A 13,579-nucleotide genomic window follows, 5' to 3' on the forward strand; every position below is an offset into this window, starting at 1 on the left:
GGTAAAACGAGGATAGAAAAATGCTGGATTGCTGGATAGGATACATTGGTGGTATTTGTTCATGCTTTGTCAAGTCATATACTATGGGCGTACCGGAGTTTATCGCTTTGCTTATTAGTGGATTAAAAGTTTGTTTATCTACGGTTTTTTTCTCCTTCCTCCGTTTAGCAGTCATGGTGCTATAATGTTGGTCTTGCCAAAATGAGGCAGCTTCCAAATTGAATCTTGCCGCCGCGAGCACAAACTCTTTCCAGACTGCGAACCCATTCTCGTCGCGCGGCACATAGATCATCACGTAGCCCTGAGGCAAGATTTCACCAAACGCACCGCTTAGCAAAGAGCTTGACCCACGTCAATTTCAAAATTGTCACTTGGATATACCCACGATCACGAATACAAGTATTTGATGGTTGGATGATGAATTTCCTTCTATTGCCCTGCCCCATGATTATACTCATTTACCCAACATGTCGTTAAGATACGCCAAAACTCCATTGAAGACTCAATCATCGAATCGAGCCCCCGAACATTGGAAATATGTAAAAAGCCCAGTGAAAACATCAGATCGATCATCATCATCATCATAGTCGTCTATAATGGCTTTGATGCGAATCCCAACTGCTGGTTACCACCATGAAACACCACAAATTGAGCCTTGAGGAATGTATCACCATAAATACTAAACGGCAGCCCACTGGGCGTGGCCTGAAGCCCACCAAAGCACGTTGTCGCATCCTCAAACGTGTTTCCGTCAACGGGGGCAAACGGGATAATGGACCCGGGGATCAAGGCCTCATAGTCGCCAATGAGGGCGGTAAAGCCGGGGAGCGTGGTGGAACACGGGTACGTGTATCCGCCGGCGCCCGCGACGTCGTTGACGGCGCCGTCCACCTCGGCATAGTAGGCCGACGCGATCTCGTCGGGGACAAAGAGCAGCGTCGTGCCCGTGTCGGCAATGGCCACGTGCGGCGCCGAGATGGCCGTCGAGTTGTTGACGCGGAAGCCCGCGGCCTCGAATTGCCAGAACCCCTGCGAGGCGTTGACGGGCACAAAGGTTATATCACCCGTGTCTGATGGTATGTATGCATTGTCAGTCTCACTAGGCTATTTCATGATTTCTTTTGGATATTGAAACAGCCTTCAAGGTTGCATGACCCCTCGTTCACAGTTTGAATGGACCGATGTTGGAAACGGGGCAAATATAGACTGACATTCAGTTGGGTCGATGAAACCAAAGTTGTAATTTCCAGCTAGAACATGATTTAGCTCATCTCACACTGTGACTAGAGAATACAAAACTCACCCTCAGCCTGCTTGAGGTTGGCCGTGAAAAGCGGTGATGCGAGCTCGCTCAGCGCATTGTCGAAAAAGGTTTTCTGCTGATTTGGAGTAACCGTATTTAAATCGCTAAAAGCTAGACCGAGTAGCCCATCAGTGCTGGCCCGGGAAGTGAAGCTGCTCGACACTTTTTCAGCCACTTCAACAGCTTGATTCTGGACTATGATGAGGGTTAGTCTCGTAAATATCATAATTACACAATGCGAAACCATGGCTTGCGATATTGCATGCTTACCTGTTATTCCGCCGATCGAGACTGTATCCATGAACACTGAACCGCTCTGTTAAAGATAGAGGAGAAATGTCAGCCGGTTTGTTTTCGAGAACAGTATGTGGTACCCCATATTCTCGATTCCCTATGCTACCAAGACTGGCATATTGATATGTAATGACTCACTAAATGGATAATCAGCGTTTGTCCTTATGGTTGGCTTGTACATGGACTTACCGCTACTTGAACCGTCACCGTAAGTGATGCTCCAGCTGTTTCCAGTCAACTCCTCAGCAGTCGAGCTATCCTCCGGGCTGTATACAGTCTGCCCAGCGACTTGAGCTGTCGGGGTCAACGAAGAAAACACCCATAGATCCGAAGACCCGGTATCAAAGTCCAAATTCAATGTCTGCGGAGGAGTTCCAATTTGGACTGGGCACAAATACTCGGAATCAAACTCTTCTGGTATAGCTGCGACTTCTCCTATACGACGGTTTTCAATTTTCTGTTCCTTGAGGCATATTTCTTTTTGTCCGAACAATGCAACTTACCTTGACCTGCAGTTGTGGTTTCGTTGCCACCAGTATTGTTCCCGGCGAGACCCAGCTCTTCCAAGAGCTTCTCAATGACTGACAACAAATCATCTGGGAATGCAACCCCAAACTTGGAGTATGCTCTTGCGAGGGCCAGTGGCCCCTTTCGTACTCCCTTGAATGCCTTGTTTGGTTGCTGATGGATCTTGAAGGTCATTCCACCCAGAACTGAGATCTCGGAAAGGTCGATCTTGATGACCTTTGTAGGCGCCGCCGTTACGAATCCATTTTGCAAGGCGATGGCGGCCGCCAGCAACCCAGTAGAAGTTGAGAACTTCATCGTGAGGGACTGTCCACTGCTGGTGTCAGACAACTGCAAGAGGTCAAATGGAGGAATTCACAGAGCCACCTCGGCAGGATAACCAGTTCACTTGCGAAGAACGAGGGAAATTATTGGTTTAATTCAGGAAAAGAAAATAGAAATGAGATAAAGTCTGAAAATCACAGCTCTTTGAGGGATCGCCCAGGTGAAAATATCGAGCCCAAATATAGCGTTTCATATCTGCCCAGCCAAACTCGGATCCCGCAGCCTGCAGGAATTGACAAGGCTGATTATAGATTTTACCGTCTAGCATTTACCTGCCCCCAGGGAAAATCCTCTGAAGTAAATGGATTTATTTTTCATCTTTTCCTTGAACACGCCCGCAAAATCTTCAACGTCGGGTTCAAGCAGCTGCAGTGTTGACGCGGAGATTGGGACACAGGGGGTGTTCGTGAATCAGGGGGGTAGATCATTCATAGGATGTGTTACAACGATCCATGTCGACTTCATGCTTAAAATCTTTCCGGTGCCTCACTGGCGGCTGATGTTGCCGGAATCACGGCCTACCGAGCCTCAAAAGGATATTTTTTGTTGCATTGATTGGAGGAATATGTGGAATGTAGTGAGATTGATTGTCAACAAAAAAAAGAGCATGTTGGGTTAATCCGCACACGTTCAAACTCGTGGTTCAGATTATATTATGGCTCCCTTGTGGCATGTTCGTCTTCCTTGGCAGATTTGACAATATTGAAAAAGTGCACATTCGGGTTTCTGGATTGTCAATATATGCCCAAGGTAATTGTTGCAAATGCACTGTTTTTGATAAACATCGGGGTTTAAATAGTATAGGTATGTATCACCAAGGTCGGAATATTATACAAGAGTTATAATGGCCCCACCACACAAGCCAGTTGACAATCCATATGTACTTGTGTTACCCTCTCATGTAGACCTGATAGTAGAGCTTTTTGACCTGCGAATCCCTGCTTATTTCACATACTGCAGTTATGAATTCATAGTACTAGCTGTATATTATGATTGTCTGTCGCCCAAAAGGACCTACATTATTTACCTATGTATGTTATTACATAGTAGTAATCACCAGACAGCCAAGGAACTGTCATCACGTGGGCAGTGCCACCCCAGCGGAACGCGGGGATTTGGCGGCATATGTGAGCTGTAATAAGCCCCGCTAAAGTTCGCTTCTCAGCACTGAGGCGTGCTTACCTTTAGTACCTTGCCTTATCGCCACCACCCGTTTGTTGGCTTATCTGCTCATTTTCTAGCAACAACTCAACACCAGCTTTGCGAGCCCAAGGCAGGCAGGCAGGCAACCAACCAAGTGCGTGTGCAGTGGCGGCGCATTTTTGTTGAAGCCCCAGGACAAGGCATCGAACCTTCGAGTTGGGTGTCTTCTTTTGCTTAGGTGATGAGAAATAAAGAAAACACCTGTTCCAAGGCAGGCTGACCTCCATGGCGAGTTAATCAGAGTTGGTCAAGAGGACCATCTCGAGTCGACTTGAAAAACATTGCCTGGTGACGTCTATCGCCAAAAGTAACAACTTTCTGACCAGCTCTTCACCTCATCATCCAGAGGCGTCGTGTTGTGTACCGCCACGATAGCCCGTCGCTCGAAAGCTCATATTCTTCTGATCATTCTGAAGCGCAGCTCCTCGTTGCAGTCACTATGCCTGAGATCTCCCCCCTGGTTCTTTCTTACTCTCACCTGAAAGACCTCCCACGCGCCAAAGATGCGCTGCATACCCTGAAAAAGATTGCCTCACTGGTGAAGCCTCTCATGAGGGCTCGGGGCTGGAAGGTCAATCAGCTGGCGGAATTCTATCCCAGCCAGCAAAACCTGCTTGGTAAGACAATACTACCTCCCCAGCTCAACCATAACACACAAGATCCGACGCTGATCCGTTATTTATCCGCAGGCTTGAACGAGAACCGTGGCCAAAAGATCTGCCTCCGACTCCGCTATCCCGGTGACCAAAACCAGTTCCTACCAATCGAGCATGTGGTTGACACCATGCTACACGAACTATCACACAACGTCCACGGCCCCCACAACGCTGAATTCCACGCCTTGTGGGACCAACTCCGTGACGAGCATGAGGCGCTGACCATGAAAGGATATACTGGCGAAGGCTTCTTGTCAGACGGTCGTGTCCTCGGAGGTAGAGGCTTGGTGCCCATGCATGAGGCTCGCCGCCTCGCACGGCAAGCTGCAGAGAAGCGCCGCACTCTAGCAACCGGATCTAGTCAACGCCTAGGTGGCCAGGCGCCTCGACCAGGACAGGACATTCGAAGAATCATCGCCAATGCTGCGGAAAGACGCAATCGCACCATGCGAGGCTGTGCTAATGTCACACACAACGCAGAAGAGATCAAAGTCATCGCAGACACAGCAACGCGGAACGGATTCAGTACCCAGGCGGAGGAAGACGCGGCAAACGAGGCCGCCATCGCGCAAGCATTATGGGAACTTGTACAAGAAGATGACAAAGCCCGAAAGGGCGACTTGTATCAGCCAGTGACTATAGCCAATCCTGCTGGAAGCCAAGCTAACACTGACTTGCGCGGCGACGCGCTTCTGGGCACCAATGCAAAATTGAGAGCAGCGGCGCCTAAGCGACCCACCAGTAGATCGATGCAATCTCTTCAAGGCCAGACCAAAATAGGTGACCAAATGGCCGAGACAATCGAGGACGATAGCTATTTGGCCGATGGCGATTCCACGCCTTCATCTTGGGCCTGTCAAGTATGCACTCTGCAAAACCCGCTAGACTTCCTGTGCTGCGACGCATGCGGCAGCGAGAGGGCACCGAGAGTCACTGAGGCGGCGACGTACCAAAGACCAGCAAAGCGGCAGCAGCCTGCCATCGTTGATCTGACAAAGTCAGACCCTACCGCAAGCAGCCACAAGACCACATCGTCGGCGGGTATATCGAAACCAAATGCGTCCGGCATGTCCCAAAATAGCAACCCGATGGTGGGGTCTAAGACAAGCACAAAAACCTGGACTTGCTCGTTTTGCGGTCGCGTGCGAGAATGGACTTATTGGAGCTGCGATCTATGTGGGAAAATCAAGGAGAGCTCATAAACGTATGTACGAGTTGCAGGAGTATTACGCATTGAGAGGTCTTTTTTTTTTTTGGTTGCGATGATGGCAATGACGAATAACGATAGACTTGGACGATGAATGAATGAGGGACATGGAATGGCTTGTTCTTGGTCAATACCGTACTAGGTTGTACATTTTACTGCAGGTCCCCCCGAACTACAGCGGGCAAATGGACACACCATATCACATGGATATCATTCTGTTTCAAGACTCATCTAACAAACATTTTGGCGGGAAACGACTCAATTATTCCGCATGCGACCGATGTTCGACCGCTTGAGCAGGTATCAAGTTGGAGACTGAAGAAATGGCGCGCTAATACGCCTTTCTGTGCCTGGGACTGCGCCAATTCTTGTGTCCACAACTTGGGTATGGTAGAAACATAATTGAATGTGGCCAACACTTCTGGAGGTTCGTTGTTTCACTGGGCAGTGACATCATTTTGCTGCTAACGCAAATGGTGAAAACGGGTTGACAGTCCACTTCGGGGCTTTAGGTCATGGAATCCGACTGACTCAGATGTGTAAGTGCCGGTCGGCTATGGATGTTTCCGTGAGAATTGTCGACTCTAGTATATACTAATGTAGGGTGGGTAGTCTCGGGCTGCGGGTCGTATACTACAGTATCAAGACCATGATATGCAAAGACTAAAATTGCTCGGAATTTCGAAACGTTTCCATTTGGTGATTTTGATTATTCTGACCACCCAAGTTGCATAATTGGAGTGGACCCGAGATATCGAGCACACTGCCTCTTGCCTATCTCATCATAATTGGCCAGCTCGCCGTCTCAGCTTTTGCTATATGTATTATTGCATACCGTTGCCCCTGGCGAGCCTGGCCTGAATGAAGGCTGCCAGAGATCAGAGCCTTGCCCGACTACCACAGCATGTTTGAATGACGATTTGACGAGGGTTCCACGTCGACATTGGCAAGTGACGTCAAGCGCCTGCCCACGCCACATATGATGTACAGACGGTCAAATCGGGGCCTAGCGCAATCAGCGATCCGTGTTCAAAGCCTAGACCCCATCGACCATCGAAATAGCGTGCGCTAGCGCAAGATCCTGGCATTGCAGGGCGCCACCTAAACGCACTCAAGCTGCGTCTCTCCCCAACCTGCGCCAACCTGAAGCATCTTCTCACTGCACGCAGGGAAGTAGCTTGCTTCAGTGCAACCATGGGGAGATACCTTGACCCAAACAAACAACGACAAACTCCCCCTCTCGATCCATCCCATCCCTCTACCCATCCATACAGCTGCCACCGATGCCTGATCCCCTGTTCCCATCCCCCCAGTTCAGCTTACCATCAGGATGGTGAATGGCCCCTCACTGCCGGATGCAGATTCGGAATTCTGATTATCGCTCGTGTTAAATCCCATGGGCGAATTTTTCTTTCCCCTCTCCGCCTTCTCAGAGGGACCTTGGGGACTTGGTAAGCGGGTATTGGACCCTCCTTCACAAACTCAAATTGCCCGGTTCTAGTATATTGATCCACCCTGTCCCTGACTGAGGTTTTGGACATGACGGCAGAGCTGCTGCGTTTGGCCGAAGAAAAAATCGACTGGTGCCAACCCATCTGACCTTTCGACGGCCATCAGGCCATTGAGCAATTTGTGAGGCGCTCTTTTTTCTCTCACTCGCTCATAACCCCCCAAGGACCCCTGAATGGTCCCTGGGATTTCGGGCCCAAAACTGCGTCACAACCTACGCTAACAGCCCGTTACCTGCTCGATCCGGTGTGAAGTTGGGAAACTGATTCACCGAAATTCCACCTTCTCAAGCACTGACTTTTTTTCCTCTTCTTTTTCTGAGGATGGAAAAACCAACGTCTTTCAAGTGGTCTCAGAGTCGACTTCTAGCGGCAAAGCCTCTACTTTATTTATTAAAACTACGTAGAACTCTTGTATTACTTTGCTTGCTTGTGTCTGGGTACCTACCTATCTACCTTGATATATAGTCAAAACTTGTGTGATGATAGCTATGCTGTGCTGACTGTCATTAACAACTCTGTCCTCTTCTTCTTCAGCAGCAGCAGCAGCAGCAGCAGCAGCTCAAGCAGTGTGCACTCTCTCTCTCGGTCGAGGATTACATTAAGGTATCCAGCTAACCGTATACAGGTAATCTCCTAGCACAAAATCCCTGAGTTGGCAATTTGATTACCTAGGTTAGTTCCAACCTTTCAGACATTCAGTGCGCAAGAGACAGCTGCCGATCTGCCCTTCTCCACAGACACTCCGTCTGTCTCCACCTTGCCACTTTAGCTGCGCACTTCCATGTAAGTAGGTACGGTAGATAGGGTAAGGTGATTCTGGTAAGCTCTGCTACTACTACTAAGCAGGTAAAGGTAGCTGGGGGATTCATGGCCGACAAGTAGGTAGTAGACAGACAGGGCGGCACACAAGCGCGCGCACACACACACGGGTTAATCGACTTTACCAAGGGTGATCATACTTTTTTTTTTTTTTTTTTTTTTCATTTCTCTCTTCAACTTGTCGTTTTCTCACAAAAGTTGTCCGCTGTCTGATATTCCCGTGGCCGATGCGGATCTAATAAGCAATAGACGCCATTCCTGCCGCTCTCAACCCTTCCTAGTGTTCTGTGTTCCTCCGCAGCACAACAGTCAACTCGAATCCTCTCCAGACACCAAACAACTCGAAACCCCCTCCCCCGGCTCTGGTGAGTGTGCCTTGTCCATCTGTCTTTCCCTCGACCAATATAAGCATTGAGCTTCCCCGCCTCGTCGAGGCTTGCTGTGGACTGTATGATGTGGGTAGGCCGGTAGACAGCCCCATTTCGCAGGCTGAGCAAAGTATGGCCATATCCTCCAGCCAAAGCCTACATGGAATCGACGAGTTTTGATGAAGATTGGACATACACCCACGGACAAATATACAGTCTTGCAAAACTCCCCTCTTCCTTATGAGCCGCCGCCTCGCATCAACAACACAGCTAGCTTCTCGAGAGGAGGTTGGCTCAAACCATTGACGTCTTCGAATCACCGTTTTATTATAACCAGCTCGTGCAAGATTGCCTGACATCTCAGCTGATCTCCATGGTAGATACCCTATTTGAATTCCGGAGAGACGACCGCATCCAGTCATCGATTTCCACCCAGCCCGGTCTAGACTCCCCCCCACCACCCTCATTCAAGCCGTGTCTCTGCTGCTCTCTTTGAATTACCTAGCTACCGTGCCTACCAACCCGCTTTCTCTCGATTTGCCCTAGAACCAGACGGAAAGACCAAAGGATTAAAAAAAAAAGCTGGGCTCTATTCTATTCTGGCGCGCAAATTCGAGCGTCTCTCGGTTCCGACTTTTGGACTACGCTCTCACTGCTCCCACCCAGCATTGTTGTGTCAAATGGGCTTGTTTCGGTTCTGCATCGCGTGCTAGCGGTCAGCGCAATGGTGTCAAAAGCTCTAGATCCATCTCACCGCAACGATGGCTCCAACGATGATGAGTCCTCTCCCTCGTCAAATCCTACCGTTCGGGAAGCTCCCCCGCCACAACCACAGGTCGACATGGACTCGACCGTAACGACGCCGGAAGAGTCACCGCGAGTGCAACGGAATCCCGAATTGAGCCTGCGCCGAAACGGCCCTCTCAAGATCCCAAGCAGTCCCAACCTGATACCCGGCCATGGTCCATCTCCGTCGCCCCCGGGCAGCAGAAGGTCCCAATCGGGGAGTCCGTTCCGCCTTGATCTGCCCTACATATCGCCGGGCCAATTGGCTTTCACGGCTATGCAGTACTTGCCGGTCCCTCTCCTGGTGCTGAACAACTTCAAGACCGTCGTGATGGCAAACGAGGCCATGGCTCGCTTGCTTGGCATCGTGGCTGACGCTACAGATGCTCAGGATGTCTCTTTAATCGTGGATCAACTCCGTGGACAGACCTTGCCGCAAATTGGCATCGACATGCTGCAAGATGGCCGGCCCGTATGGGTTTCCTGGGATGACCTTTTCGACTCTTTGGTCGCCGATGGCCTGACCAAGACTGCAGATATCCCGCCAGAGTCCCATCTTGTTGATGGCAGTGTAGGTGGCGCGACTCCCAAGGTGAAGTCGCCCGAATCAGAACAAGGACTTCCTAGCGCCGTTGATGGGAATACAGATCCTGCGGGAAAACCTGGGCCGCTAAACAATTCAGTTGTTGAGGTGATCCTCTCATCCACGGCCTTCCGTGCAGGAACCAAGCATAAAACCGAGCATCATTCACTCGCAAAGATGATTATCAGTATCTTTGAGATTGGAGACCAGCAGATCTATTTTACTCTGACTTTCACAAACACCGAGACACCTACAGCCTCTATACCCGTTCAGAAAAAGGTTCCCAGATCCTCTGCAACATCGCTCGAGGCGGCCGATAAAAAGTCAATTTCGCACTCGAATCCACCCTCCATAGGCTCCAGCCACGACTCAAATTCACCCTCGATGAGAATCAGTCCGAGTGCCGTAACCTTGTCGTCGAGCCCGTTTCCGCCAATGGGTCCTCCGTCGCGGAGTATACTATCAAGCACGCCATCGCTCTTTCAAAAAATGACAACCATCAAGGATGCGCTACTAGACAACACCAGAATGCCCATACTGGCCATGTGGAAGGATGGTAGTGCTCCAGTTATGAATGCTGCTGCTCGGGATTTGTTTATTGATCCAGAAGCATCAATGCATGACTCAGACGGGTACGATCTTTTGCGGGAGTGGCTAGTCTACGACGAGGACTTTACGCGTCAGTATGATTCGAGCGAGTTCCCGATTGCAGTTTTGCTGAGGACTGGCGAGCCATTTACTGGAATGCGCGTGGGAATGGTCAACAAGCAGCAAGACAAGCGAGTCATTTTTGATGTCCTCGGAGAGATCATCAAAGATCCTGCCACTGGCGAGATGCTGGCTGGTGTCATCACTTGTCAGGACGTCACCCATATGGCACAGGAGATTACTACCATTAAGGAGCAGGATGAGGAGAGATTCAAACTCATCTGCGATACCATGCCACAAATGGTGTGGACTACTACTCCGGATGGTATGCACGACTTCTTCAACTCACGCTGGTATGACTATACAGGTTTGGCGCCAGAAGAGTCTCTGGGCTTGGGCTGGAAAAATCCGTTCCACCCTGATGACATGCCTGTGACGGTTCGAAGGTGGAAACACAGTCTACAAACAGGTGATCCCTACTACACCGAGTACAGATGCTTGAGCAAGCATGGCGAGTGGCGTTGGATGATTGGACGTGCCTTGCCCCTACGAAACAAGCAGACTGGAAAGATTGAGAAATGGTTTGGTACTTGTACAGATGCACATGAGAGCATGGAAACCAAGGCGGCCGCGAAGCGGATGAGGCAGCAACTTTTGAGTGTACTTTCACATGCCCAAACAACCATCTTTTCCGTTGATCGAAACCGAAAGATCACCATGCTCGAGGGCGCTCTCATCTGGAACACTTTGAAGCAAGGCAAGCAACACGAGGAAGACAGCAGCGATGACGACTTGTACGTTCTGAAATATGTCGGTCAGAATGTGGAGGACGTATTCAATGATCTGAACCCAAAAATCAGACGGGGTGAGGTTCCAGAATTCTTGAACCCACTTCATGCCATGTTGGATGGAAAACTCAAACGCGATTTTACCCAAGAGCATGAGATTGGTAGGTGTCACCAATGCACCTTTCTAGGAGTACTGCAATCTAACCCTCTCCTAGACAATCATTTCTTCCGCACGAGATTTGTCCCGACAATGGGCAAACAATCACGCGATGGGATGACTAGTGAATCCATCATTGACGGAGTTATTGGCATAATCACGGATATCACAGAGCTAAAGGAGAGAGAATCTGACTTGAAAGTTCAGGTCAAGGAGAAGAGACAATTAATGGCCAACGAGGCGGCAGCCAAAGAGGCAAGTCGTCTCAAGAGTCAGTTTCTTGCCAATGTGAGTTTTCTTTTCCCCCTTCCACTTGATATGAAATGCCAAGGGCTAAACACTGACACTGATATAGATGTCACATGAGATTAGGACGCCCATTACTGGTGTCATAGGCATGGCTGAACTTCTCCTCGACTTGGAACTTGGTGAGGAACAGAAAGAGTATGCGCAGAACATTGTTCGTTCTGCCAATGCATTGTTGACCGTTATCAACGACATTCTTGACTTTTCCAAAGTGGAATCCGGACGTTTGGACATTGAAGAGGTTCAATTTTCTCTGTCAGTGGTTGTACAGGACGTTACAAAGATGCTTGGATTCGCAGCAGAAAGGAAGAATTTGGAGTTTCATTCCAACGTCTCGGACGACATTGCGCAAGATCTCGTTGTCTTGGGTGATCCTGGCAGAGTGAGACAGATTATCACAAATCTGCTTACAAACAGTATCAAGTTCACCAACAGTGGCTACGTCAAATTCTCTGTGTGGAAAGGTGAGGAAACGCAAGACACGATTGAGATCAAATTTGTCATTGAGGATAGTGGTGTCGGCATTGAGGAGGAAGTACGAAAGCGCCTGTTCCAACCATTTAGCCAGGGCGACTCATCGACAGCAAGGAAGTTTGGCGGTACCGGTCTTGGATTGACCATATCGAAAAATCTTGTTGAATTGATGCATGGAAGGATTACTTTGGAGTCATCTGCCGGCAATGGCACAACGGCAATGTTCTGGATTCCATTCAACAAAGGCCAAACTTCTCAAATATCAACGCTCAATGAAGTTGGCACACTCCCTGATCGGCTTCAATCCGAGATGAGTGTTTCGTGCAACAGCTCCGAGTACGAGCATATTATCAACACCCCTCCCCCTGAATCAATGCGCAATTCAAACAAGCGATCGCCACAGCGGGCACGGCCTGCCAGCATTACATCATCTCCTCTCTTTACTGAAGAAGACTTATCGGCAACTGAGCGAGCAAAGATCTTTGTACTCGTTGTCGAAGATAAGTGAGTATCTCACCAATTGTGTCATGTGTGATCTGTGTGCTAAATTGTCGACAGTGCTATCAATCAACAGATTGCCCTGAAAACGATACAGAAGCTCAGTTTCAAGGTGGAAGCTGTATGGAACGGCAAGGAGGCTCTGGAGTATCTCGAGGCTGCCCAGCAAGGCAAACACGCCAAACCAGACATCATCTTGATGGATGTTCAGATGCCTGTCATCGACGGGTACAAGGCGACGCACATTTTGCGGCACCATGTTCCGTATCGGGCCTACACTAAAGACGTACCAATCGTGGCAATGACGGCCTCGGCAATTCAGGGAGACCGCGAGAAATGCAAGAAGGCAGGCATGGACGACTATCTAGCCAAGCCTGTGCGAGGAAAGATGTTGGAAAAAATGCTCGTGAAGTGGAGTCGTGTCAAAAGAAAGACGGCTTCGGCTCCAGAACACAACACAGACCTATCGGTATCTGACTGTTCAGAAACAGGCGAGCACTGTCTTAGTGCGGACATACCTACATTTGCCCATTCTGACACCGACGTCGAGACTGCGACATCAAACGAACATGCAGACTCGGATTTCCACCCAGATGAGTTCAGCACCAATCTATCAACACCAAAACCTTTGGTGCGCAATGGATCACACGAAATAACGGCGTATCCGTTTGGAAATTTCAGCACAGCAAACCAAGGGGGCCAAAGCAGACAACTGGATACGAACGAGCTAGCCATGCAACTTCGAGATGACAAGCTCATGGGTGCTGCAGGCGGTGCCGATGCACCAAAGCACCAAATGGTCGAGGGCGACTCGTTGACTGAAGAGAATGTGGGGAAGCTCAAGCAAAGTGCGCGGTGACAAATACACAAGCAGTTCAGCGGAATTCTGGCTGAACGGCGTTTCGGAGCTGGTTCCACTGTGCAAGGGAAAACCACAACCCTACTGGCGATGATTAATTGCGACAAATGATACTTTTACGACAAGCTGAATAGCATAACGGGCCTTTGGGGTCTTTCTTTCTTTCTTTCGCACGGCATGGCGAAACCGGGATTTGGGAGATTATTTTGGGATGAAAACGAGATACCACAGCAAAGGCCACGCACATAGATGATTCATTTTAGGGGG

General features: G+C 49.5%; 3 protein-coding genes across 3 annotated transcripts; 2 read left to right on the forward strand and 1 right to left on the reverse strand.

Moving 5' to 3' along the window:
* Positions 1-591: 591 nt before the first annotated feature.
* PFICI_06226 (uncharacterized protein) lies at positions 592-2,422 on the reverse strand (the record flags this gene model as incomplete). Its single annotated transcript, XM_007834807.1, has 6 exons — positions 592-1,070; positions 1,212-1,250; positions 1,304-1,498; positions 1,574-1,617; positions 1,783-2,074; positions 2,101-2,422. 6 exons carry the CDS (start codon positions 2,420-2,422, stop codon positions 592-594), a joined length of 1,371 nt encoding a protein of 456 aa, XP_007832998.1.
* Positions 2,423-4,091: 1,669 nt separating this feature from the next.
* Positions 4,092-5,510, forward strand: PFICI_06227 (uncharacterized protein; the record flags this gene model as incomplete). The annotated part of the gene is made up of 2 exons (XM_007834808.1): positions 4,092-4,269; positions 4,342-5,510. The coding sequence occupies 2 exons, from the start codon at positions 4,092-4,094 to the stop codon at positions 5,508-5,510; spliced, it is 1,347 nt and encodes a 448-aa protein (XP_007832999.1).
* Positions 5,511-8,937: 3,427 nt separating this feature from the next.
* PFICI_06228 (uncharacterized protein) lies at positions 8,938-13,312 on the forward strand (the record flags this gene model as incomplete). The annotated part of the gene is made up of 4 exons (XM_007834809.1): positions 8,938-11,179; positions 11,234-11,463; positions 11,531-12,459; positions 12,514-13,312. 4 exons carry the CDS (start codon positions 8,938-8,940, stop codon positions 13,310-13,312), a joined length of 4,200 nt encoding a protein of 1,399 aa, XP_007833000.1.
* Between the last annotated feature and the right edge of the window lie 267 nt (positions 13,313-13,579).

This window comes from Pestalotiopsis fici (genome assembly GCF_000516985.1).
Source record: "Pestalotiopsis fici W106-1 unplaced genomic scaffold PFICI_Scf_4, whole genome shotgun sequence".
NCBI lineage: Eukaryota > Fungi > Ascomycota > Sordariomycetes > Amphisphaeriales > Sporocadaceae > Pestalotiopsis > Pestalotiopsis fici.